The 27,508-nt window shown below is 39.9% G+C and overlaps 1 protein-coding gene across 5 annotated transcripts in view; it reads right to left on the minus strand.

Annotated features, from left to right (window-relative positions):
* The window catches only part of arhgap28 (Rho GTPase activating protein 28), a 38,104-nt gene extending 17,414 nt beyond the window's left edge, over positions 1–20,690 (minus strand). For 2 of the 5 annotated variants that reach the window (XM_036589777.1, XM_036589769.1), the window contains exons 1-3: positions 20,450–20,690; positions 4,011–4,195; positions 3,467–3,687 (exon numbers count right to left, since the gene is read on the minus strand). In XM_036589777.1, coding sequence (XP_036445670.1) covers positions 3,467–3,687; positions 4,011–4,195; positions 20,450–20,571 — 528 coding nt within the window. In that variant the 5' untranslated portion in view covers positions 20,572–20,690. Of the gene's footprint in view, positions 1–3,466; positions 3,688–4,010; positions 4,196–8,646; positions 9,087–15,794; positions 15,895–20,449 lie in introns of those variants that run through there. The other 3 variants (XM_036589800.1, XM_036589785.1, XM_036589793.1) reach the window with 3 other exon arrangements.
* Between the last annotated feature and the right edge of the window lie 6,818 nt (positions 20,691–27,508).

Raw genomic sequence — 27,508 nt, forward strand, 5'->3', positions numbered from 1 at the left:
AGCGCAGTGCCAAGAAAACAAGTACTCCTGACCATGTGGAAGATTTTCTGCACATAACAGTGCCAGTGTAAAAAACATGACCGCAGCAAAGAAGCAGGATTCACGTCATGACACCTGACCATGGCTTATTTTCATAGTCGTCATAACTTCCCACTGTAGTTCCTCCCGAACTTCACCTTTATTTCAGAAGAAAAGCCCATTAAGGCCTAATAACTTCTTGTGTAAACTAAACCACAGTATAGGAACTAAGTTTGGTATATCGGTGTACTGTTTCAGGCCTGCATACAGAATAATCACACTGTGTGTGTGTTCAAGGCAGAATGAGTCTCAGCTGCCAGTCCAGCTGGCTATGAATCATTGCTCAACACTCTGTGCCAGCACACTGACACACATTCCCCCCCTCTCTCTCCCTCTCTCTCTCTCTCCCTCTCTCTCTTTCTCCAACACCATTTGTTGGCCAGATGACCAGCACAACGACCCAGCACACCATATTTTTGGCTATATCATATTGATATAGTAGGACACTCAAGGACTAATATGTACACTGACATTATCCAGATTCCCATGTATGTAGGATCTCAAGCACTCATTTCGGTCAGTCCCTGGCAGGCCAGACCCGTTAGTCATTCACACCACACACTCTTAATCACAGGCTTACAATGTGGGGGTCTTGAGAGCCTCCTTTATTTTATTGGCATTTATGGATGTATTCCCACACACATTGCACATTATTCAGTCAGGACCTTCCTGCTGACAGCTTCATGCAGGCTACACTAAAGCTAAAACGATGTAGTGACCCGAGCTGGAATGTGATCAGTCTCTACTGTTAGTATCAGTCATTAGATCCAAATAAGGCACAGATGTAAGTAGAGCAGACAAACCTCTACTCACTTAAAAGTACTAACATCACCACTTAACTGAGGTAAAAGCAGCAGGGCTATAAAAAACACATTTTCAGGTTAGATGAAAAAAAAACCAGGTATGATTTTCAATTTCAATTTTCAAGGTCATGATTCAGTTTTACTTTCAATATTCTACATGTTAAAAATGTCTTGATTCTGCAGAACTACAAATACAAGCCCCAAAAATCTCCCTAAAACAGAAAAAAGCATGGGTGTGCAAAGCATAAGCTCCGCCCCCTGAACACCCACTAGGCCTGTCACAATTATTACATAACCATCTGCATAATCACAATTATTTGAGATTTCCCCAATAATATTAAGCCACAAACAAAAAGTAAACTGAGTGTGGTAGATTAAGGTGAACAAACATAAATAAAAAGAAAGAAAGAAAGCAGGAAATGCATTTGCTGAGACACGTCATGACAAGTTTTTCTTCTAATTCTAAAACTTCTAATTTGGCGCTCTAACATGCTTAGAGGGCAGCAAGAGTAATGTTTATTTGTAAGCAGTGCTAATTCTATTGTTTTTAGCATGCATGCTAGCAGAATGAGTGTTCTTTTTGCTTATATTTTCACTCTTGAGAAAAAATATACAAGTTTTATGAAACTTCTAAAAATATATGTTTTGCTTATCTATATGGCTCTGCAGAGAAATCTGTGTGAAAGTGTGTGCACACACCAATTTTGGGCTGGTTCTAGCAGCAAATATATAGAAAAACAGTTTTTTTTGTTGTATTTCAGTGAGTCTCAGCTTTAGGCACTCTGCCCACAGAGGCACACAGACTGTCTGATGTAAACTGCATGCTAAAATTACCATTTCACACTTCTTAGGGAGAATTTAAACTGGCTCTGGTCCACGCACTGCCCGATGGAAAACAAACAACTGTTTATCAAACTAAATGCTAGCAGCAAACAGTTGCATCTCTACTCACCAATAAACCTTTAGAGCAAGGTGTAGTCCTACTCGCTGAACCAGTAAAGTATTCTACACTAATAAAAGTACTTTTTTCTTTGTATTTAGTAGAAACACTGATTTCTGTTCTCTAACTCCTGCCTGTCCACTGCAGATTTAAACACTGCTGTGTTTCAGGCACCATTCTCAACTAGAGGACTGCTGCTCACATCACAGACTTGTGGATTTTTTAGTCGAACAAAAAGGCACAAAAATTTTAAGTATATATAACTAAACATAACTAGTCACTACTAATTTAGGACAAAGCATTAGTGGTGGCTAATTTAAACCTAGTCTGAGACTTCCAAATGCTGTTTTCCATTCTAGCCCTTCCACATTCCAGCCTCAGTCAGTGAGGCAGTTATGTTTTGAGATGAGCAGAGAGCAGCTGACCCAGCAGTGGGGGTGCGGAGCGGCAGCAGTCTCGAGGAGCCCCTCGCCTTTACCCTCACCCACACTAAACACAGCTGTCACTCATACCATCAGCATGTGTCTAAACTGACACCAGGGCATCTCAGGCACCTCCACTCTGACAGGGTTAGGAACCAGGAGCTCTTCTATCTACCGCCTGCATTATCAGGTCACCAACAGCTGAGAGCATCGCATATGGGGGCAGTAATGTTAAGAACCAACAAATCCTACAAGATATTCAGTCTTGCTCTAAACACTCAAAATAGTTAATAGCATACCATCAGCCTTGACAGCTTTGGAAAAATATGTATTTCGGAGAAATAACGTTTGAACTAAATAAAGGCCTTTTCACACAAAGAACAATTTTCAGATGATAAATAAGGATGTGAACATAGATATCTAATACATTCTGATAATGCAGGAAGAGAAAAAAAAAATGAAAATGGATTCATTTATCATTTATCTCTTAAGCACTACAACTAAAATTTGAGCACACTTGGTACAAACATTCTTCATCTTGTACTAAGGTACTCATTGTCATTCCCAGCCTTCAGCTATGGCCAACCACATCATTCCTTTAACCTTCACACAACACAGAACAGCAAGTTTGTTCAGATTAAAAGTTTTATGCAGCATTGCAGTCTATCCTGTTTCGGACTAGATGCGAAACAGGACAGATTACAATACTGCATTAATAGGAAGGTTCATTTTTAAAATGTGCGCTTTTTTGTAAGAAAAAACAGGCTTGTTGTATACAGGCCTTTAGAATATATATCGCTTCTAATTCTTTTACTCTAAAGAAGTGGATCCAAGATTATCAAATCAGGGTCCAGTTTCTCAAAAGCATCTTAGTGTTAAGGTCATCTTAAATGATAGATAGAGAATTCCGTGTAATGTTTGTTGGACCAATTAATAATCCTCTTTATGCGCAGATGTTTTTGGAAAACCTAGCCAAGTAACCCACCATATGCCATGTATGGGTAATAAATGCCCATCTAACACTATGTATGTAAATTAGTATGTACAAATCCTTTTCAAATCAAATTTAAGCACTTTCTTGTGTGGTTCTGGATTGGACACAAACCCCTATAAGTTTACAATGCAATGTGACCACAATAAGAATCAATAAGAACGTGAACCATTGAGGCAGAGAGATCATATCTGGACAGAACTGTCTCCAGTCTTTTGTGCGTTCTGCTCACCGATGTGTCTGCAGTGGAGAAGACATCTCGGACGTGCCGCATGGGCTGCTTGTTCCTCTTGCGCATGGTCTGCGTGTAGTTGTCCAGACGTTTCTTCACCATGGCGGCCTGAGAGCGGGTAAGCGTGGAGAGGAGAGCCTCGGCAGGGCTGTCAGTCAAAGTTCCAGACACCAGCGTGGATAGACCAGCTTCATGCAGCCATGCTTCCTCCAGCTCCACTTCTAAAGGCAGGGAATTACACAAACACTGCAGTCAGAATGATGATGATTCTGAGGTAAGGCAACTTCAGCTATTTTAAGCCATGTAATCACACAGACAGCCAAACCTGATTTTTTCCATGTCTGATAAACATCTAAACACAAAAGAACAGTCTAAACACAGTGAATCTGGCCTTTTCTATTCTAATTTGAACCAACGTAATGTTCTAGCAATTTAGCACAAGTCTAAACATACAAACTAACCAAATGGATACCTGACAAATGCATTTAGGCACTGCTTTCAACACAGACATGAGATCTTCAATCATTGTGTCGTCTACACTCACCATCCATGCTGCTCCTCTCGATCATCTCCTCCTGGCCTCCTTGGCAATCCTCCTCGATGTTCCTCACCTCGCTCCAGTAGTCTTCCATGGAGTCCTGTGAGTCTCGGGACACGGACCGCTCCGGAGGGGAGGGAGGCATCGCCCCTGTCGCACTCATCCTCGTTAAGACTCGATGCTGCACTTTCCTACCATAAACAAAAAAGTGGGAGTGTGCTTACTCAAACCCATCTGCCTTAAGCCTACTGAGGGGGAGTCGCTAGATAAGACGCATTGTGATATAACACAATGACAAGACTACATACCACTGAGTGAATCACCATGGAGGTGTGAATGGAGGAGACCACATTAGCGTTACTGCAAAAAGAAGCATAAACGCAGCATCCATACACCCACGGTGATGCAGGCACAGATGGACTTGGTCGAGGCATGCATTATTTCATCTCTCTGTTGTGTCTTAACTGACTAGCCAGTAGCAGTGCAAATCTCTGACCTTACAGTGATTCTGTTTGATTACGTTCTTTAGGTAATGCAATGTAAATTCGATGCATCATTAAATGCCACATTCCACCACAATTTGTTTTGACTGTTTTTGTATGATTCAGAAGGAGGATCTACAGACAATAAAAATCCTGCTTGTTATTGAGGGATTTTAGTATTTTATTTTGAGCAAAAAAACAAAACAAAAAAAAGAGTGTGTACTTTATTATTTATTATTAGAATTATACCATCCAAAATCAATGCAGTTCAATAGCCTCTTTCAGATGCATTATGATATATTGATATATTTACAGCCCCATTAGCCAGCCATTATATCCATCTCCCTGCAGAAACAGACTCAGCATACTATAACATAGGTGCCAGACATGATCCTATCTGGGGACAACCATGAGAAATTCTGGGCTAAATGTAAATGGGAGGTGAGGTTTAGGATGAGACCAAACTGAGCGTGGAATTTCTAAACCAATCCAATGTCTCGTGAAGGCGAAACTCAAAGTAGAGGGTGATGGTACGCTTGTCAACATTGTCAGACAGAAAACAGGCCTGCTGTTTGCCTATGGACATATGTTAGCATGGCTGAAAAGCCCCCCAAAACTCCAATTAATATGTAGATGTGTCACATCTGCAAAGAACAAAAACATGACCTTTTGCTAAGGAAAAAACATATCACCTCTGACAAAACTAAAACTTAGTTTAACCAGCCAGCTCGTTTTGATCATGTTGTCGACTGTACTCCAGATGTTAAAAGAACACAAATTCATACCCTTGTTAGCTGCAATCCAGCACCAAAAGATCAACAACTTGTTCACAGACGTGTTTTCTTCTTAGAAGATCACATCCAGCCCCACAAAACTAACTACAACCAGTCACACTGCGCTGTTGATAAAAGCTGTTATCAAAAGGCACATTCTCTCCTTGTTCCCAAAGCCCAGCTCACGCAGACCCACTGTTTGCCATTTTGCAGTTATAGCCCTCTAGTTACAGGAAGCCCCGGTCACATCACTGGACATTTCATTCTGTCCAAAATGCAGCAATGGCAGTGCTCGGGATGTTATAAGGAGTGATAGGACATGGGACACTCAGAGCATCGTTTAAGGACATGGAGATCAAAGAGTCAGTGACACCACACAGACTTTCACTCTTATCTCTCTAAGCAGCTGTGAGACAGAGGTGAGAGGAAGGTGAAGAGGTGAACAGAGTAACCCCCACCATCCTTTCACTGTGGAATATCCTAGATAGGAGGTTCTCCATCATGATCAGAGGCATAACTAGGATCTTACGAGCCCCAGAGCAAAAACAATTACTGGGCCCCCCATACAATAATCACTTTCAATTATCAGAAACTGCCCAGATAAATAGCTTTACATTGCATTTTCTCAGATGACTTTAGCTCAGTACTATGTATATTACAATATTGTTGTTTATTTACAATAAGAAATGATTCCAAACTTTTAAACTGTATATATGCATCACGTGATACCAAATAGCCTACGTAACTATGACACCCTTTCATGAAGTATGACAGCACCATAACCACCAGCTCAGTCAGCCGTGGGTTAATCTGATATTTCCTGATGGAGGAAAACAGTCTGCAGTGGTAGCAGAGTGATCAGGTGAGTAAAGGCGGCTAAAGACTGAGCTGTTGTTCTCTGAATTAGTTTTTCTGAGCACAGTCTCTTTCCTTCTCAGCTCCATCATTCTGTCCTCTTCTTATCCATTTTGCAATGTTGTGAACGCAAAACGCAATGCTGTAGGATAGCTGACTGGCTAAGCTAGCTTGTCAGCTAGTTCTACTACATGTCTAAGATCTAAACACCATTCATTGTGCATATACTGCGTACACGCTTTTAGAAGACCAATCACGAGACTGAGGGTCACAGGGGGAGGAGGGGATTTTGTTTGCATGTTGCTACACTGGAATTTTTTAATACTCAGTAGTAATGAAGTGATTTGTTTAGCATTGAATTTCAATACCCAGCTATAGCAACTACTAGCTTTCATTCACTGTTAGCCATATTAGCAGGTTTGGTCAAGCGGTTCCTTTAAAACTTTGGTATGGAGAACCAAGCTAAGATGATGACGCTAAAAGCACTGTTGGGTTCAATTTAGATTTGCAATTTCCTATTGAAATATTGATAAGGACAAACTAGCTGACAATGAACTGCTATCGCTGTGTCTCTTGTTCGCTCTCTCGGTTTTCATTGCCCAGAAGCGAGGCAGGCCTCACTTAGAGGAAGTTATTGATCCTGTCCATGCAAGATGGTTTATGTGTTAAGAGCAAAACTTCATTCTAATAGCCTCCAGATCCCCTAAGGGGCTTCTGCACTTAGCAACCAACAAATTCTATGAGTGCAGCGTAAACATACACATACACCAAAGATACGTTCTCTGAAGACCTTTCGAATCTCCAGCTACCTCTGGAATGCATTACAATGCAACAGATAACATTCTAGTTGTAGCGTAAACTATGGAGCTTTCTCCATTGACAGAGTCATACAGGTATGCCATGCTTGTTGAAAAACGGGTTTACAGCCCCATCAGTTAGTGTGTGTTCTTGCTGCTTCTCCTGCTGAACCAGCCTGGACCCAGTTTTCCAAAAGCATCTTAGTGTTAAGTTTATCATAACTGGTAGAGAGAGTATTTAGTGTTCTTGGTGCCAAGATGCTTTTGAGAAACTCCGTCCTGGCCTCACAAAGAGTCTGCAGTAATTATTGTAATTTTGGATAATTCCTACAAAAGAGGTCACCAAGAATGTTACAACTACCATCCGATGCTTGGCACTGGGCATAGTGACTTTAGGCTCATGTGCTACTGCTCCAGCACATCCTATTCTATATGCGATGCTTTCCTATGGAGATTAGACAAGCTGTGTGTGCAACACCTGTTTCAGCAATGGGTGCACCTTACAGTAACCAAATTTACTTTAGATAGGGTGTCTGGATACGCTGGGGTACAGTGTACACATGGTTGGTATAGCATAGTAGGTAACACCACTGCTCTCCACACGGCAGGCAAAGGTTTGATTCCTCACTCGGCCAAGAATCCCATGCTACATCAGTAAGGGCCCTTGGGCATGACTCCTAACGTTATATTTGCCTCCATCTGTAACTTCATTCAAATTGAAAGTTGCTCTGAGTGTCTGCCAAATGCCTAAATGTAAATGTGTTATCACATTAGTAAAATCTTTGGCAAACCTGCTTTCTGAGCACATACTGTGCAATCAAATCAAGAAGGAATTCAGATGCATATCTAATCTCTTTCTCACTACACCACACCATCAAACATAGAGGTATGATTCACTCAATGAAAACAAGCTCACTCTTCGAGCCAACTTGAGACTTACGTCATTAAAAGTTCGCACAACCTGCAACTTGCACAATGATGGGTATGTAGTATAGGAATGCATCATTTTCACAGCTTCAGATTGCAGAGGTTAACACATATACTAAGGAATGCTGCACTACCATAACATTTCTAACTCTTACATTTAGAAAACAACAAAAAATATCAGAACAATCGGCTGGTATTAACAACAGGCTGGTACCTGAAGTGTTAGCTGTCGGTAGCGCGGATGCGGATGTGCAGGCAGGTGGTGTGAGTATATGTACCATACAGCTAAGAATGCCTTCGTCCATCTGAACAAGAATGAGGGACAGCCTTACTGATCACAGTGCTCCATACTGACAAAATGAACAAGAACATCCACCACATTGACCTGAGAGTCTAATTTTGCAAGTATGGTTTTATTTGATTGGCTAAAACTCTGTGTAAAGTAATGAAAGTAGATGGTGTAATGCAAAGTATCAGACAGACTGTTTTCAAATCACATCCAATAATGCATTAATATATTAACTACAGTATGAAAATCTACAGCACACAGAACAGACTTCTTTACAGTATAACTGGCAAAAATCCTAACAAAGCCACCGAAAAGGGAAACCACAACTGCACAAAACACGAAAATGTTAAGTAGAAAGCACTGCGAGTAGCATCTGTAGCATATCAATCTAGCTTGTCTGCAATAATTAATGGAAAGTAACCGATATCTTCAGTCCTAATGTTCCGCCAAAAAAATAAAAATCTGTATTCGTTACAAACACAGACCCTGAGTAATGTTTGAGAGGAAAACACAGATTACCTTTCAGTGTCTCATCCAGCCGAGGAGGAGAAGAGGGGAGGGCAATAAAGCAATCGGCTTTGATCTGAGATGTAGATCATGAAAACAAAGTCACTTGAAAAAAGACAGAAAGACGGTAAGACTGAGTAAAAGGGAGACAGAGAGAAAGAGAGGAATAGAAATGACGAGGCTAAACTGACCCAATCTCAGGATTTCCTCCTGTGACGCCAGGAACTGTGTATGTGTGTGTGTGTGTGTGTGTGTGTGTGTGTGTGTGTGTGTAACCTAAACTCATCTCCCCTCCCACATACCTCTCTCCATCTATCCATCCCACTTCACAGGAGGCCAACAACTTTCCAGCACACGCACAGTCCTCTCTTTCCCTGCCCCCTCTGTCTTTCTCTCTCCTCTCTGTCTTTCATCCTACATCTTTTATTCTTTCTCTCTTGGTTTACTTTGTTGCTTTTGGTCTTTCATTCTCTCTTTTTGCTCGCTCTCCCTCTCTCTTGCTCTTTTTTTCTGACTTTCATTGTCTTCCCAGCTTTCATTCTTTCCGTCTTTCATTCTCTCTTCCCCTCTTTTTCATTCTTTTTCAGCCTTACTTGCTCTCTTTTCCTTTCATTCTGTGTTTCTTGCACCCTCTCCCTCACTCATTGTATTTCCTTATTTCATTCTCTTGTTCTCTCCATCTTTTTTTTTGCTCTTTCTGCTTTTCATTCATTCTCTATTTAACTCTTGCTCTTCCACTCTCTCTCTCTCTCTCTCTCATTCTCTTTCGCTCTCCCTCTGTCTATCTCTCTTTCTCTCCTCCACCCCTCCCTCCTCTTTTGCCCCATCCTTTCCTGTTCCCTCTCTCTGGCTCCGCTTGAAGCCTCTCCCTGCTTTAATCTTTGCAGCCCCTGTCGCTTCCTTTTAGAGGTCATTAAATGTCCATTGTCTTCTCTGTTTACATCCAGCTTTCTCCTAAAAACCTCCATCAAGCACAGTGAAGCTGGAAGCTGATGTGTGGAGGTTTGAAACCTCTGGAGCTGCAGCAGTGAAATTAGCGTAATTTTGGAAAACCAGTCCCAGATGTGCACAAATCACCAAAACCATTCACATCACTGCTCGCCTTTATTTAAAACAAACATTACGCAGAAATACCTGACCAACCACCTAGGGCCCCATATTCCATACAAAGCTACATCTAGCCTTTAAAATGTACTACTTAGTGAACCAGCATGATTTTTTTGTCAGTAAAAAGCACTTAAATATGTTCTTCTATTGCAATGTTGATATTTTGCATACATAATTCTCCAATGAAAGGTTAAAAAGTACCATATCCTGGTACCACTTCATCACCACATACACTTAAGCTGAACATTCCCTGTGTAGCAAAGCAAGAAAAATCCGGATGGAATAAACAGACAGAATAAACAACTGACAAGAAGTCCTTGAAAAGGGACATGCCTGTCTTGACTAAACAGCAAGTTCACCTTTTGGCAGCACTACCGAGTCCACAGCAAACCTCGCTACGATGTAATGTAGGTCATTGATGAAGGAGAGCTAACTGCAAACATGTGGGGTGAGTTGGTCCCTGCAATGCTGCTAGAACCAGAGGAGAATGCTGAGGGTCCCTCAAAACATCTTGACCTAATTCCTCCAGGAATGTCAACACAAGAGCCATGGTGCCAAGGCCACCATCCAAAAGCAACAGAACTACACAGAACCATCGTTTTACGCTTTTGTCATAGAGCAACTTTTCAGGCAACTCGTGAAGGGCAGTCTCGAGCTCCTTCCCTTGCCTGGAAAACCTTTTGAAGTGCTTTGTCAACGTCTATATGGCCTCTCACTGGCCATTTATTTAATTGACTAAAACCTTTTCCATCTTCTATATTGATTAAAATGGGCATCCACTTCAGTGCAGATAAAAATCAAAACAGCGTGCCAAATTGCTGACCGTGGCACATCCCTGCAAGATTTTAAAATGTTGACCGTATGTCAGTGAAGTTTTTCAGCTGTTTGGGGCAGCGTAAATGATATCAGCGGGTTGAGGTGATTTCACCGGAAAAGTATGTCAACCTCCCCCAATTAAACTTCAACTCAAATAAGAAACATCTGGTTTCTAAAAATGCCTCAGAGAGCTTTAACCATACAGAATGTGCCAGGTTCTACTCAGTTTGAGAAGCAGGTTTTAGCAATGACCATCAATCATGACCAAAGCAGACTCGACTTATTTCAGAGCACTGACGCATACTGATGAATATAATAGCCTAAAGAGTAATTCAAGGATTGCCAGGTGGAGAAAATCTCATATATTAAAGGTGAGTGCAGTTTTATACCAGTATAAAAGTGAACACTACTATGAGGTTGTCTCATGTTATGGATTTTACCATATCATGGATACTGGCATTCCGCAAATAGCCCTGCCCTAAAGACAAAGTAAACATGAGCTCTAATCAGCGCAGACTGGCTTCAATGTAGCCAGTGTGTATTGCAGTGTGCTGCCCACTACTAGAAGCATATACAAAATACCCTTATGCTAGGTTTTTCACTCAGGACTAGGGGTGTGACAATTCTCTAAATCACAGTTAGGATCAGACCTTGATTTTTGAGCCATGGTTTGGGTCATACCTCAGTTAGGTTTTATTAAATTACCAACAGTTTGGAACATTAAAGAGAACATAACTAAAGAACATGGTATACAGCCTGCTCTAACTTTAAATGGAATAATAATTACATGATTTACATGTTATAGTGTTAATGGTGAAACGAAAAAGGAGTTTTGTCATATTAGTAACAGTATATTAGTAACAATATTAGTAATGAGAGCTCAGCAGCCTGCATCAGCAGTGGTGGCAGCGCGTTGGGGTTGGGTACACGAGACCGTGGATGTTTGTATCACAGTTTCGGTCTCGGTTTCAGAACCGTTACACCCCTACTCTGGACTGATGTCAAAACAAAAAAGGAAATGCTGCACTTGGCTGGTCGTACTTTGTTTCTCTGTGTTGGCACAGAGCAATGCAATAGTTTCCTTTTTTACTCTTTTGTAGCACTCTACTGGACAAAACAGATACATCAGCTCATAAAACTCACCCAAATGGCAGGGGCTGAACTTGCCAAACAAGGAGCAGAGAGGTAAACTTGTCAAATGTGGAAGAGTGAGCTGGCTTTGTGAGCTACAGGAAACCGAAATATCATTTTAGAGACCTTTAAAAAGTGTTTTAGAATTAAGATGAGTGAGGAGGTAAAAAATAAAAACAAATAAAAAGTGAGGGTCTGAGAGAACCGATAAAAAGAATCAGTTAAAAATAATACATTATCATCTGAATCATGATTTACACCACCGCTCAAAAGTTTAGAATCACTAATAATAAGCTGTAATGATCTGTTTATTGGAATTTCTTGTCACCAAAATGTAATGAATCACTGAAATTTGTGAGGTTTGGTTATCACTTTTCAAATATGAGGCATTCTGGTTCTCTGTGTCTTTATAAGCTCAATCTCAGTGTTGTAATCACTTACAGCTCCATTTATCATTGAAAATGTCTCTATTACTACAGGTTCCTATGAACTGTTCAAAACTTGTAAGAAATTAGTTTCATTGTAGAATCATTTTATACATGCATCTTTAAAAAATCGTTTTATATGAATGAAAGCAGTGTAGTGTAAATGTCACCCACCTATAGCATCCATTCAAGGTCTCTCCTATATTTCAGTCCAGTTTCCGAGCTGCATAGTCTTTTTACTCAGCACTTTCAGACACACATTATGTGTAGATGTGACCAACTAGAAAGCAGTACAGCTGCTGTCACCAATGAATTAGTAATAATGTTAATGAGCAAAATGTAACAGTGAAAAGTAGATTCCTGTCCTCATTATCACTTAAGAATAAGCAAAGAAATAGATTAAAATTTCACTTAAACATATGTAACTGAGTAAATCTTTCTAGCTACTACCCAATTCTTTTCACAAGCACCTACTGAAAAGGAACAATGCTATTGGTTAGACTTGCTTAGTAAGGAATAACACATCCAGAAACGGTAAGTGTCTGTAACTTCAAACTGAAGGAGCCCTTTGAAACTAGAAGCATGGGCACAAATGCTTGCCCAGGTCAAGCCGTCGAGCAGCCCAAGCACCCCACATGGCCTCAGCAACTGCAGACAAGTGGCTTTTATGGCAGTGGGGTGAGGGATTTGGGGGGAAATCACCCTCCTCTAATGTCAGACATGGCAGCTCCATGAGTGCTATATTTATTCAGCCTGGTCTGATATCCCTAAGGCCAGCCTTGACTCATTAGGGCTCAGGCTCTAGTCACTGTGTCAGCACATTCTGATGCTTAAAAACGGTTTAGAGGCAGGGCATTAACAACAGGACGCCCTACAAAACAGATCAATACAGCATTGTGAGGGAGGGTGGACTTCACAAAGATTAATATCTCTGATATGAGCAGCGTACTTCAGTTGGTCGGACTAGATTACGAAGATTCAGGCACGCAGCACTGATGATTCAACATCACAGAGTCGGAAAAGTAATGACCAGCTGAGTGGTTCTGAAGATGTTTTGCTCAGACAATTCAGCGCTCAGCTCGGTCATAAACACGAATCCCTGTGGCTAATATGAGCAATAGTAGTCCACTGGTGACTAATGTGGGTTTTTTCTGTTTTCATGTGTTCTTGTTTGTGTTTTGTCATGTTGGTATCTCAATCAGTTCATGTGATGTGAGATAAAAGCTGAAGTCAGAGCCAGGATAAAGACTTCTTTGTTAACCAGCTGGTCACTGAGAAATGCTTTATTGTTAACTGATAAAACTTAAACAGCATTACTTGATAAACACTTCTTCACTCAATCCTTTTTGGAAAATGACATGATCTTGCTGGTCATGAATTTATTCAATTGTATGTATTAAAATAAGTCAAATTTATTTTGTTTGCCATTAATGAGATGCTAAGCCATAGGAGGTTTTGTGCGGTTTATGTCACATTTGTTTCTGTACGGAGGTTAGGGAGCATCCTTGGCTACCATTACAGACAGGAACTACGCTGCCCTGATACTTCCTGTTTTGGTTTTAGACAAAGGAAAGACTAGAGTGTGACAGCCCATGGCTATAAAGTACACAAAATAAGCACACACGCAAACACACACAGTCAGGATGATCATGAAATTTACCTTCAAACAAGATAAAGTAGGCTGGATGACTGTAATTGATAAAAGAAGCAGTAATGGGGGTTTGATAACAGAACGGTTAAAACAAGGATTTTTAAGGACCACAAACTAAGGGTGTTCTTTTGGGAGTTTTTACTAGGCAAGAACATCCATAACTTATATACGGGTCCGATATTCATCTGCCATAAATGAGAAGTTTCTAGCGAGAAAATTTACAGAAACCTCATTTCTATACAAAAACATACTTGTTCAATGAAATACGAACAGTAAACAGTATAAGGACATTTGTCTTCAAGACCGTATACATTGTATAATGATGACGGTGGTAATGATACTTTTTTAAATTAAACCCTAGACTTAAAAAACAACAACTTAGAAACAGCTCTTTATAATGTTTTTTAATGATAAAAAAATAAAAGGTCATACAATAAATAGCTCCCAAAAATCAAGTACATCAATTTAAGATCACATAAGACAGGCTTTGATTCAAACTAGGAAGTGCAATAAGCACTGGCATCAAAGCTTATCTAATGTCTCTCCTATTATTTATTAACATTAAGCAATGAGACAGAAGTGACAAATAAAGTAAAAAGCTGACTCTGGTGATTGGCGAAGTGATAAATATTGGACTGTTGTCTACTACAAACCGACATATCATAAGGAACAGCACTAAATAAATCAGATTTTCAGGGCCAATCTCTGGAACACTGACTGTGGTGACTAGATATAGTTCCACAGTGTTTGAGACTCTTTGCCAAAATCCATTCCTGTCTAAAAATCTGTCTTAATACAAAAGTCTCAATAATATCACCTCTCAGTGTGAAACAAACCAATAAAATAAAACCAAAATACTTCTTATTTCATAATTCGCACCAGGACTTGTTGACATGTAATCACAGCATTCCTACATTTGTGCCTGCAATCCAGTTTACAGGTGACCAAGATAATAGAAAGGTGTTAAAAGTGGCAGGACTGGAGTGAAATGGAACGAAATTCAGATTCCAGAACACGTTCTGCATTTTGACATTACAGCACCAGCATTTACAGCCATTCAGTTTGACACAGTATACACAATTTCATTAGTGTTTAAAGTAAAAGTACTTTAGATTTTTTGAATGTACTTCCATATACTTCCGAGCACAGACGCCAACTTCACACAAATTTACAATTCAAATTCCATGTCCCCAATACAGGTTGTTATTAATGTATGTAAAAGTGGTAGCGGCCCAGAAACCTGTTACCTGCATGCTCAGGATTTCTTGACAAAGTTATCAAGTGCTGAGTTAATGATTCATTTGGTAGTCTAAAACAATGCACATTCCTAAGCCTGTCAAAAGGAAAGAACCTTCAGCCAAACGACTACATAACCCCTGGTCATGCTTTGGGCTTTTCCAACTTAGCCACAAAAAAAGGCAAAGAAATCTTGGCCTTTCCTCTCCAGTTCCTTGCCCTTTGAGTAAATTCTTAGTAAACGTCTAAAAAATTCCTCAGCCAAACTTTACACAACACTACCCATTCCTAGCTCAGCATGTGTATACTGCCTGCGATAAAATCTGAGCGACGTGACCGACGAGCGAGCAATCCACAGATTTTAAAGTACAGCAAAGTAATGATTCACATTTGGATTAACAGGCTGAATAACCCTCAGTCAAAATCTCAATACTTAGTATTACTATTTTTATTATTATTATTAAGGTTATAAATCTTTATTTGATTTACTCTAGATAGCTCACATTGCTTTTCTCCTTTAAAGGCAAACATAAATCCCAGTAATAAAAGTTTCAAACATTGTGAGTAATGCTAGCAGTTTGTCAGTGGCTTTTTTTCTTATCAGAAGGACATCAATTAACTTCAGCCAATAAACCCAAGTTAAACTGTCATGATCTCAGCTGATAGAGATTCAGTCAGTGTCCTTATCTACTCAATGAATGTGACCCACTAACCACACTTGCGAAACATGTAACACTGCTCCATGTGTGAGTTAAAAGGAACATCTGGGTGGAACAGTAATAAATAATGTTTACCTGTGCATGGTGGACTCTGTCTCCATATAAGAGCGCTGTAAACACCGATCTCCTCTTCTCATGGCTGTACCGTAGAGAACTGAGCAGGTTTCACAGTGAGCGCTCAGCTCTCTACCTAAGAGCTGCCGCCCACTCTGGAATGTGGCCGAGCAGCGCTATGAAAAGCACCTGCCATAGGTATTTCCTCCTGCGTTTAACTCGCATGAGGTCATCAGTCTCTGTGGCACATCACTCCAGCCCAGGTTAAGCTACTTATTTCACTTTATAGCCGTATGTTCTTTTGTTATATTAATTATTAATATTGTCAGAATTCATTTCAGCAAACAAATGCTACTCGTTTCATGCAGTAAATCATCACTGTCAAACCTCAGTACTCACTATTTAACAAAGCTACCTGCCTTTTACATCGTGTTAACGTTTCATCAGGAGTGGACTAATAGAAATGGTCCAAAATGATGGCATAACTTAGTATATTAAAGCTAGAAAAATTGTCCCCCTTTTCCCTTGAAGTTACCATTTGGAACCAGGTACAGATTACTGACTGGCCAGTGTGGCCAGTGCCCAGGGACCACTGGCTGCCACAGGCCTCAGGGGGTCCGGAGACCACAAGGCTCAAGGCAGGTTAAATATTTGGGGTAATTACTGGAGAAGAATAATGAACATTAGATGAGTAATTACGACTCAGCTTGGCTTAAAAGACAAAGAGAAGAAACCATGATTCAAATTTGTCTTTAGACATAGAAACCTTACACGAAAAGCACAAACTGTTTGTTTCAATGAAGACATGACAGAATTTTGCACAATAATAAGATTAAATCTGCTTATTTTTAAAATGAAAAAGAAACAAATTTGAGTTGTTCAGAGTGCACATAAACATGTATGTGAGCTATCGTTTAATCTTACTCTTCAGGTCTTTATTTATTTCTTATGTGTGCACTGGATAGAGTCCAGGAGGCCTCCAAAATGCTTGTGCCCATGGGACTCGCAAGACCATGATCTAGCCATGTTTAGGAGATATTAGATTTTGTGTTGACAGTGACAATATACTTATATTAGTGGTTTAGCTTCTCCTAAAACCAGGTACATCTAACTTCCACAACCTGTGAATTACACAAACAGGTTATCTGAGGCTGACTGTCCCCTGAATTTACCCTCTATTGTTCTGAGTGCCAACTCAGGGATGTCAGCTGCCAGAACACATGCGTGTTGACTGTATATTGCCCTCAGAGAGGAACCATGACACGACTGTGTCATACCTCAGCCTGCTGCCAAGGAACTGCCACTCCAGTCACAATTCTGCTTCCTCTCACTGGCCGGAACAATGGGAGCAGCCACAAGGCTGCACCACAAAAATATCAGAAGCGAAACAAAAGACAGTTTACGGGGAGAGCAACAACTTCCCCATGGTATATTCCAGAAAAAACATGCAAACATGTGGTGTATATATAATAATAATAATAATATAATAATAATAATAATACAGAAAAATTCTAACAAAAGAGAAAGGAGTCCAAGCACCACAGGTGCTGTAACTCTGTTTACTAGGATGAAGGAAGAAATCTTTTTTGTTTTCTTTTCAGCTGGGAGTGGCAACAAAAATCAAAATATGAAATCATAAAAATCATATCAAAAGATATGAATGGTATGACAATGATATTTGGTGTCATTACTCCAGAAGGCCATTGATGTATGGAAACGTATCACAGTCTTCATGCTGCCAATGAGCACTGTGTCAGAGAGGATGACTTTCTTTCACAAATGACAAAAGCCACATTCATGTACAGACACCCGAGTACCAGGGGTCAGCTTTGTGTGTGAGACAAAACTGAATAGAGGGAGCTTTGAAAATGATCCAGCTTGCCACCCAAATGCTTACCCCCACGTGCCACCACTAAAGCCAAGGTCTATGCCAGAGAGGGACACATATACACACACACACACACACACAGGCTCAGAGTTGATATGGATTGTGTGTAAGTGTGTGTGTGTTAATTGTAGCCAATGTGGTCTGAGCTATTTTGCATAGCAGCCATCTAGGAGATTTCATTCTTTCAGAAAAAAAAAAACAGGTAATGAGATTAATAAAGGAACCATACCAACCACATACCTCACAGATTATTTTAGCCTTCAAAGAGCCTTTTTAAAACTTCAGAACACAGCTGTCAAACATGAGGTCAAACATGAACACAGCCAATCAAAAGAACATGTTGCTCAGCCTTTGAAGCTAACTAGCTATTTTTTACTTTTATTCTGATCAGCCTTTCATTACAGGATGATCATTTGGATGATCTGAATCTGACTTTTACTGAGCCTTTTACTAACAAGTTGATTGGCTCTTGTTGTTGTAGGGCTTGAGTTTTTATAATGCAACTGCCATGTTGAGTGTTCCCTTTCATATTTCCAGAGAACTGTCCCCTCCCTTTATACGGTCTCTGTTCTCAGGTATGGTTAATTTGACCCTCCTCAATTTCCAACTCTTTCCTACACCCACGAGTAGAGGAGTAGAATAAAAACAGAAACAGTCGTGCAACTTGATCATGTGAGCTTGTCAAAACAAAGCACAAGGTTAAGAGTTCCATGTTTAGCTAACGAAATAAATCAACAGAAGATGAAGGATGACAGCCTCAGCCTTGATAACACAATCGTACCATGTACATGCTATTCTTTTCCACAGAGTAAACTGACTTGACTGTGTCCTGTGCAGTGTAAATATTTAAGATATAATGGCTCCCCTGATCACACTCAGCATACTACAGACTGAGAGAGAGAGAGATACGACACAAATGTGCTTTACCTGTGAGAAAGAGTGAGAAAGACACAGAGAGAAAACAGAGAGAGAGCGAGAAAAAAAAGAGAAAAAAACGGGGAGAGAGAGAGAGAGAGAGAGAAGAAAGAAAAAAGAAAGAAAGAAAGAAAGAAAGAAAAATTGAGATTAAGATAATGAAACAGAGAGAGAGAGAGAGAGAAAAGAAAGAAAGAAAGAAGGGAAGAATGAAAGGAAAATTGAGATCAAGAGAATGAAATAGAAAGCAAGAAAGAAAGAAAAGAAAGAAAGAAAGAAAGAAAGAAAGGAAAACTGAGATGAAGATAATGAAAAAGAGAGAGAAAGAGAGAGAGAAAAGAATGAAAGAAAGAAAGAAAGAAAGAAAAATTGAAATCAAGAGAATGAAACAGAAAGAACTATAGAACGAAAGGACGAAAGCCACAAACAAACAAACAATGAAAAGACCACCCTGTCGCTGCCTGACTCTGGCGTCTCTCTGCGCTTATGTCATCTTTTGATGAGATGCACGAGGACGACTGACCAATCAGAGCCAGCAGAGAGTCACACACTGAGGACACTCACTCTCACACACTACAACTGCCTTATTCACACTGTGTAGAAACACAGAGTGTGAGAGCAGAGTGAGATCAGAATAGAGTGAAGCTGCCTATTTAGTGTTGTTGTTTACTGTGGCTAATGTTTTTGGGTTTGGGTGAGGAACATTAAGACAAAAGAAAAAAGGCTGTAAGTCCTACATTAAGACAGAAGGCCTGTTCGAATGTAGGACTTACAGCCTTTTTTCTTTTGTCTTAATGTTCCTCACCCAAACCCAAAAACATTAGCCACAGTAAACAACAACAACACTAAATAGGCAGCTTCACTCTATTCAGGTTTCTATTCACATCATCTCAGAGTAGAACAGCCAGTCTGACTGTTTGACTATGTCCACTAGGAATGGATGACAATACTGTTGGCATTCTATTATCAGTCATGGTGTCTATGGCTTCCACATTATGATTCGACCAATATTTCTGGTCAGTATAATGCAACAGCTGAATGTATTTCTGTGTTTAATATTTATCGGAGGCATTTATTGTTCTATGTTCTGGACCAGTGGGCCGATTTCAGTAGTACAGATATTGCACAAATTTGAAAAAAAATGAGACTGTAGTCAATTCAATACAAATACATTACCAATCCTCAGGCCACAATAATGCACCTCCTCTGTCTGCACCACTGGGAGAACTGATCTAAAAACACTTGTCTGAGAGAACACATGATTATGGCACTAAGCGGTGGTGCTATGCAGAATGAGGACAGCAATTCATGACTGTGAATTTTGCACAAGTGAAACAATCAGGTCAGCACATTTCTACAGGGAGATCTGTCTGCAGACAGTGCATTAGAGTTGCTGCCCCATGGTGGACACCTGCTGGGGGAGGACACAGCTGGGTCAGCTGGCTCAGGCTGTCACACATCATGGTGGGCAATGTGAGGGGAATGATGAGGGAATGGTCACTGTCTACTGAATACTGCAGAACATTACCATGCCACAACCACCGCAACACCAGGTTCAATGGTTAATAACACAATCTGATTAGATATAATAATTAGAGTGAACGCAGCTCGTTCCTGTTCTCTGGTATTTGGGTTACTGGCAAATTCAGGCCCTCGTTCTGTTTCCTTGACAATCCAACAGCAACCTGAGCGACTTCTGTCATTAAACGAGACTCGCCTCGGCTGCATTCGCCTCGTCCTTTAATTTACAAACTGAGACTCGCCGAGAACATCGAGAACATACCGCAAGGTACTTCAGACCTCACACCACCTAAAAACTTACTAGGCTGAGAAACTCGAGCCGCACTGTGTCAGGGTGTCAGCGTAGCTTTACCTGCTAACGGGAGAGTGAGCGGTCGTGAGCGGCGCATAGCTCTCCTCCGCCAGACGAATCCTGGAGGGAGTGAATGAATGGTAGGCGGTCAAAACGACGCTTCCCGAGTCTTTTAGATCCATATCGTTACATTAGAAACACGCTAAAGAAAAGAAAAAGACCGGCCAGACTACATCAGACCCGAGGTCTCTGCAGTCTTACACCAAATTCACGCCACAAAAAGTAAACAAAGCCATTTATCCCTGCGGTCGCCAGCGCTCATGCTGCACTCACACGCGATTGGCTAAAAGAAGAGAAGCGCTGCGCCTCACGTCCAATCAGAGACGGGGTTCCTGCATATATTATAAGCGTATTATTTCTGTCGAATTCAAGGGAAATTCCACCGATTTCTACAAATTACGGCAAAATGCGAAGACAAAGGCATTCTGAGTGGTTTAAATGTGAAACGGTGCGATGTAGACAAATTTACAAGCTCCGATTTCTTTACAACAGCAGGAGGTCGCAATGTCCACAAGACAAATATAGCCATTTTATTTTCTATCCAAAATGACCAGAGAACCTTCATGTCGTCTGAGTATTTTTAAGTGATGATGATAATGGTAAAATAATGGTACATAAAAAGTGTTCTTTGGAACCATTTTACATAATAAGTTTTAGTCCGAAACCTTATCTCAAAGCTATAAACAATGTGTTAACCAGTTTCTCTAGAATGCAGCCTTCACACCACTGACTGAACTATGCAGAATTTTTGAAAAATCAGTGGAATCCCCCTTCAATGCTGGAGTGATAGAATGCACAGAGATCCTGTGCTGTATACTCAGCCTGTTTCTCTTGAACATATTGTTTACCTGCTTTCTTCCATCTATTAGGTCCATTTGAATTATGTATGCAGATGAGCCCCCTACATTCATTAAGAAAGGAGGTACAGCTTTGTATAGCTATCAATCAGAGCCTTAGCTGCTTCATGAAGACCGCTGCCCCTGGTCATTGACCTTTGTTGAGTGGGTCTTCCCTGTCTCAGATAACAGGGAAGTTACATTCAGTACGAGGTCGTCTTCAATAATAAATATGGCAGTGACAAAAGGGGTATTTTCCACTTTTGCTGCCATGCATTTCCCACTGTGTGTTGACAGACAGGCTATAGAAGAAGAAATCACCTGTATAGAAGACTGAGAAAGTCTTAGAAGATGCTGGATTATAAAACAATAGATTATTTTAGCTTTAACTCCAGATGCTGGCTGTAGGATTAATTTGGCTGTAATTAATCTGAGCATGAATATTAAGTTCTGTATGCTTCATAAACAAAACTGAGAGTGCTTACAATCAGTTCTCCCAGTGTGATGGCTCACATGTCACATCATGTGCGACCCAAGGGCCTGCATGAGAGGGAACAACCACATGTCTCCTGTGCCTCCTGACCCACATGGTGTACGTCTCTTTTCAGTCCCTCTGTGTCTACTGCATCTTCCACAACTCCCTGGAGACTCCTCTCCTCAATAGGCCCAGTCCACCTCACTCAGGATCTGTCACTCATTTCAGCACAGCTGTATTTAGCCTGTTAGGCAGGTTTTAGTCACAGATTTCCATGATCTACATTCATACACAACAGTTCAACAGGTTGGAATCACTGTTAAAAGTTTGGATTCATTGTTTTTAATGATATAAAAGCAACTTGGTTGCAGAAAGAGACATAACAGGATTCTAATACACTAATCTTGTGCAACTTCACACATTTCAAATGATTAGCAGGACAAAATTTCAATGTTTCAAAATTTTAGATGTCTTCAGAATGATGAACAGAGGTAAAACGAAGGCTGTAAAGCATAAATCAAAAGGTTGTAACACTATTAGTATATCATGCAAGTCATTAAGATAACTTGACATAGCTTATTACAGTGTTATTTATCATTTACAGTACAAAGGCTGAATTAATTTCCAGTCAAAACAGACCAGTTATTAATTTTCAAGAGATGTTTCTGAGGAAATTAGAAAAGAAACTTAAAATCAAATAAAGAAGCCACTGGTGTTTTCAGAACAATGGACTGACCACCCAAGTCCAGACCTCAACATCACTGAATGTGTTTGGAATTACCTGCATTGTGAGAAACAGAAAATGCAACCAACTTCTAAGACTGAACTTTGGAGGTGTGGAAAAATATCCCTGCAGATTTCTTTGAAAACTGAAATCAAGTTGCCTAAAAAGAATGGAAACTGGATGGACACACTAAACACTGAAAAAGTAGATACTGTATTTAGTTGTTGAGGCTTCTGTGTAATCTTCTGTGAAATATACATTTTCTTAGATCTAAAAATACCTTATGATTTCTACTTTATCTACATGTTATAAGCTTTTGCTGGGTACAAAATAACAAATATTATTAACGTCAAGTGATTCAAAACCTTTTACCACAGGATGTTAGCTTGTTTGAATCTTTTAATCAGATCAGGCTATAAAAAAGCAATCAACTAGCATGATTTAAGCATTATAGCCAAGCTCTGGTGACAGTGCTGATTATTTGCAGTGAAATCTGATACTAGATATGAAGAATCTGATGCACTTATGAGCAAAGATTTTGTGAAATGCAAGGATACGTCCACTTTAATATTCACAGACAAGAAATGTCTGAAAGAAAGAGGTCACATGAGGAAAGGCATCAAGCCCCTAAAGTCTGGGGCATATCTCCGTCATTTTCCACACAGCATGCATGTCACTGATGTCCTGAGTCATAAGGGAGATGATCTTACCATCTTATTTGTGTGGGCAGATTGTGACAACGTGCGTGAATGGGCCGTGACACTCTGACCTGGTAACCAAGCGGGGGGTCAGAAACACTCACTTAGAGACCAGCATTGGCAGAGACAGTATAAAAAGAGGAGACAGTTCACTGGTTGAAATCTAGAGGGGGTAGCTTATTTCAGCCAAAGATCACAGCCAAAGACAAATTATTTACACAGATTTTTGTATATCAGTCTCAATGATTTCAAATATGCTTTTGCAAAATGTTTCAGTTTTATGGGTCTCTTCTCATTCAAGTAGATAAGAACCTGAACTATAATTGGAAATAACTGCCCAGACCTGTTGCCAAGATAGAATTTCCCATAAAGACTTTCACATGGGTGAAGTGGAGAGCCTTACTGACACATACTGAAACTGAAAATGACTCTCTGTAATCAGCAAAGTCCATAAACTCAAAGTTCTCTATTGAATCTCTAAGCTGGCCTTCTTGGCTTTCTCGTATTTGAGCAAGATAGTAATTTTAAAGAATCTTAGTAATGCTAACAATTAATGAAAGAAAACAGCCACCAGTTAGCATGGTGCAAATAATATGATGCCTGTTACCTTCCATTCATTGTTATACATGTTAGTGTTTTGGTCAATCTATTAAGGCGTCTTTTAAGGAGTCCTAACACCCCCTCTAAATGAAGCACACTTACCTAATGTTGAGAGGAAGCCCAGTAATTTACTGCAGCCTAACTGCAGCTCAATGTTTCTGCTCATTACAGCCTCAAACACCTTACAATAATTTAGATCAGCCTGACTCATTATCATCTTCAAACTGCAGCTCTTCCAGAAAAACAGCTGTGCAAAATTCAGGCACCACCCTTCATTTGTTTGTTTTCCAGTCAAAATGGCCATTTGGTACAAGTTATGCATTTTTATGTATATTTCAGGAGATTAGATATAAGATAATCAACTTGTATAAGAAAGGTGAAATTCAAAGAAAAATTGGAACTGGAAAACTTGAGTTCAAAAAATGATTAAAAGATACAGAGAAGATGGGACTTCAAACAACTGTGCAAGACCTGGTAGACCACCAACACTGTCATTATCAGATAAACAGCCCTTAAAGCTTTCATCTTTGGAGATCTGAAAGATTTCATCAACAGGTGTTTCTGTCCACCCTAGAATCCAGATCTCAACATCATTCAGTGTGTTTGGGACTACTTGTATTGTGAGAGGCAGACAATGTAACCAACTTGTAAGACTAAACTTTGGAGGTATAGAAAAATATCCCTGCAGATTTCTTTAAAAAATTGATAGTAAGTCTCCTGAAAAGAATGAAAGCTGTAATAAAGGTAAAGAGTGGACACACTGAAAATTACTGAAAAATATTATATTTAGATGTGAACACAACTGTGTAATTTCCTGTTTCACCTTTTTTCCCTGATGGTTTACAACCATTTTGACTGTAAATTAAATAAATGAGGTACTGTGTTTCACTGAGATTCTTAACCATGTTTTGGTGTGTAAAAAGAAGCTATTCTTTCGCCCCCTGATAAAGGGGTTTCTGATGTACATTAGATTAGACTAGAATAAATTAAATGCACAAGATGTTACATCACAAACTCAGCTGCTCAAAGTAGATTGTTCTGCACTGTCTTTTCTTTGACTTCCATTGATCATGTTTGACCATTGATGGATCCAGAAGTGGACAGTAAATAGTGCCCTTCACTTTGTTGCACATAAAGTAACTTGTCTAGAGCTTAACAAACTTCACTTCCTATGCTCACAAATGCTGTATGCACTAAGTAGCTCAACTGCAGCTCTGTAATTTAATCAGTACCTAGGTAGTTTTTTGACCTGGTAGGATTGTGCTTCTGTACAAGATGTGTTTTTGGTTAGGTCATTATTTTAACTTTAACTTGAGTCATTATTTCACCAGAGTAATGATACATTTGGAGGATTTGGATACTCTACTCACCTCTGGATGAATCATTTTAAGGTTAAAAAATCTCAGTACTACCAACAAGACCACTCCATTTGTGTATTCTGTTTGATTCTATCTAATCTCATTGTGGTCCATATTGCACATTGAAATGGTGCTAGTCTAGACACACACACATACAGACAGTGAATGTGTCATGAGTATATGAGCATGCACAGGAGGATTGGACGGCTGGAACAGAACATCCTCACTCTGTGTTAGAGTCGGTGTGTGACAGTACAGAGACTCGAAAGCACTCACATACAGCTGAGCTCTGCCTCTCTCACAGACAAACACACAGATGAGGTCTGTCTTACCCTCACAGCTGCGCACTTAGAGCCCTGAAACACTCCTGATGCTGAGAAACCTCACTAATTAGCGCTGGCCTTGAAGGCCTGTGAGGATGACCCTTTGAAGTGAAGGTTCCTTGTTAGGACATGACATTCCAACAATGAGGAATGAAGACTTAACATGCATCTTTTAGCCACAGAATGACTGTTTAACCAAAGCAGAAGCTGTGAATCAAACATTGAACAGTTTCTGTTCAGCCAGCTCAAGGTATCAGCATCTCCAGAGAGCGACTCCACAAATGTGCCACGATTGATTGTGCTTTTCTGCAGTGGACACTTTGATTTTTCTGGGTGATTCAATGACCATTGAGCGCATGATTTATTTAGCAAAGGAACAAGGCTTAGTTCAGACTAAGAACTCCAGGCTTTGTAATGTTTACTTACAATCAGTGCACTAATGCTTGGTTAATACCTTTGTGTAGACACTCTTGTGTAGCGTACACTGTAGACTATACCTCTAACATCTCCTGTCTGTGATACATTTCAAAGCAATCTTCAAGCCATACTGGCCACAGTTATCATATAAAAACATATACTTACTATTAGTAGTTGAATAGGCACATGAGGAACCCTAGAATGGGGCTTGAACTCCTGCCCTCTTGGTCTGTTTAATGATTGTATTTTATGTAGTCATTCTTAAAAGCCACAGGAATAGAACAGTGGGGTGACTTGGGTTTCAAAAACTTCACTGCCTCCTCAGGTGCCCCCTCTGGTGCAGTGCTGACCACCTGTGGAGATTTTACCACAGTTACTCAGATATGTCACAGATGCACGCATAACCACATTGCACTGATAATCTCTTTAAGAAACACTTTTTTTTTGGTCTTTTTTCTGAACATTCTAAGGACAACTACAAACATTAGAGTGCTCAGAAAGTGTTGAATGTTCCACATTACATAATGTGGTTATTTTGACCAACAACTAAACATCATGATACTAATACTTGAAGACATTTTCACAATTAAGACAGGCTTAATGAGGTCTTCGAAGAAGTTAGAATGAACAAACGGCACCAGAAAACCAGTAATGAGACATTTTGTAAATAGCTATTTTTATTGAACATTGAATCATTTAAGACAGGGTTGTCCAAAGTGTGACCCACTGACGTTAGATTTGACCAACCAGAAAGGATTCCCTAATCCCAGTGCCTCACACAGTTACATTTTTCATTCTTCAAGGTATAAACAATGTAAATTTGCCCTCAACGGGTACAACAATGGTTTTAAGGTTTAATTGTATATGCTAAATAAGTTTTTCCCAGATGAAAAGTATGTATTTATATCTTTTCATAACCAAATGTTTTAAAACAGAGCAATAAAACAAAAAAGCCTGGAGACTAGACGGAGTGTGTGGCGTCAGTACAACTTAGAAAATATAATTTAAATGGATTATGGTACAATTATGTTCCTTGACTAAAGGTACTGAGATGTACCCTTGAGTGTACCACCCCAGTGACAACAGGGGTACTGCCCCAGTGACAATTTAGTACCATTATTTCTGAGAGTGTATGTAAAGTCTTGTGCTGTTTTCGAAATATTTTAGCAACAAAATGTAATGTTGTGTTATAAAACACAAATTAAATACCTGCATGCTTGATATAAACACACACACACACACACACACACAGACACACACACAGACACAACACACACACACACACACACACACACACACACACACACACACACACAGACACACGCACAGACATATATACATACGGTGTTTTTGGCCCTTAGCCCAGACTGATTTAAGAAGTAACAGTTAAGGCTGAAGTACACCGACAGGACAAACAATCGTTTGGTTGGTGTTGTACTTGTGTTTGATTGTTAAAGGATTCAAGAATGTTCCCACTCAATCTCTGCCATTTTACATGTTAGTCTTTTTTCTGAACGTTCTAAGGACAACTACAAACATTAGAGTGCTCAGAAAGTGTTGAATGTTCTTCATGTTTCTCCTGTCAGTGTGCTAGTCCAGTTCCAGCTCCTGTCCAGTTCGAATACATT

Source organism: Colossoma macropomum, unplaced genomic scaffold, assembly GCF_904425465.1.
Source record: "Colossoma macropomum unplaced genomic scaffold, Colossoma_macropomum, whole genome shotgun sequence".
Lineage (NCBI taxonomy): Eukaryota > Metazoa > Chordata > Actinopteri > Characiformes > Serrasalmidae > Colossoma > Colossoma macropomum.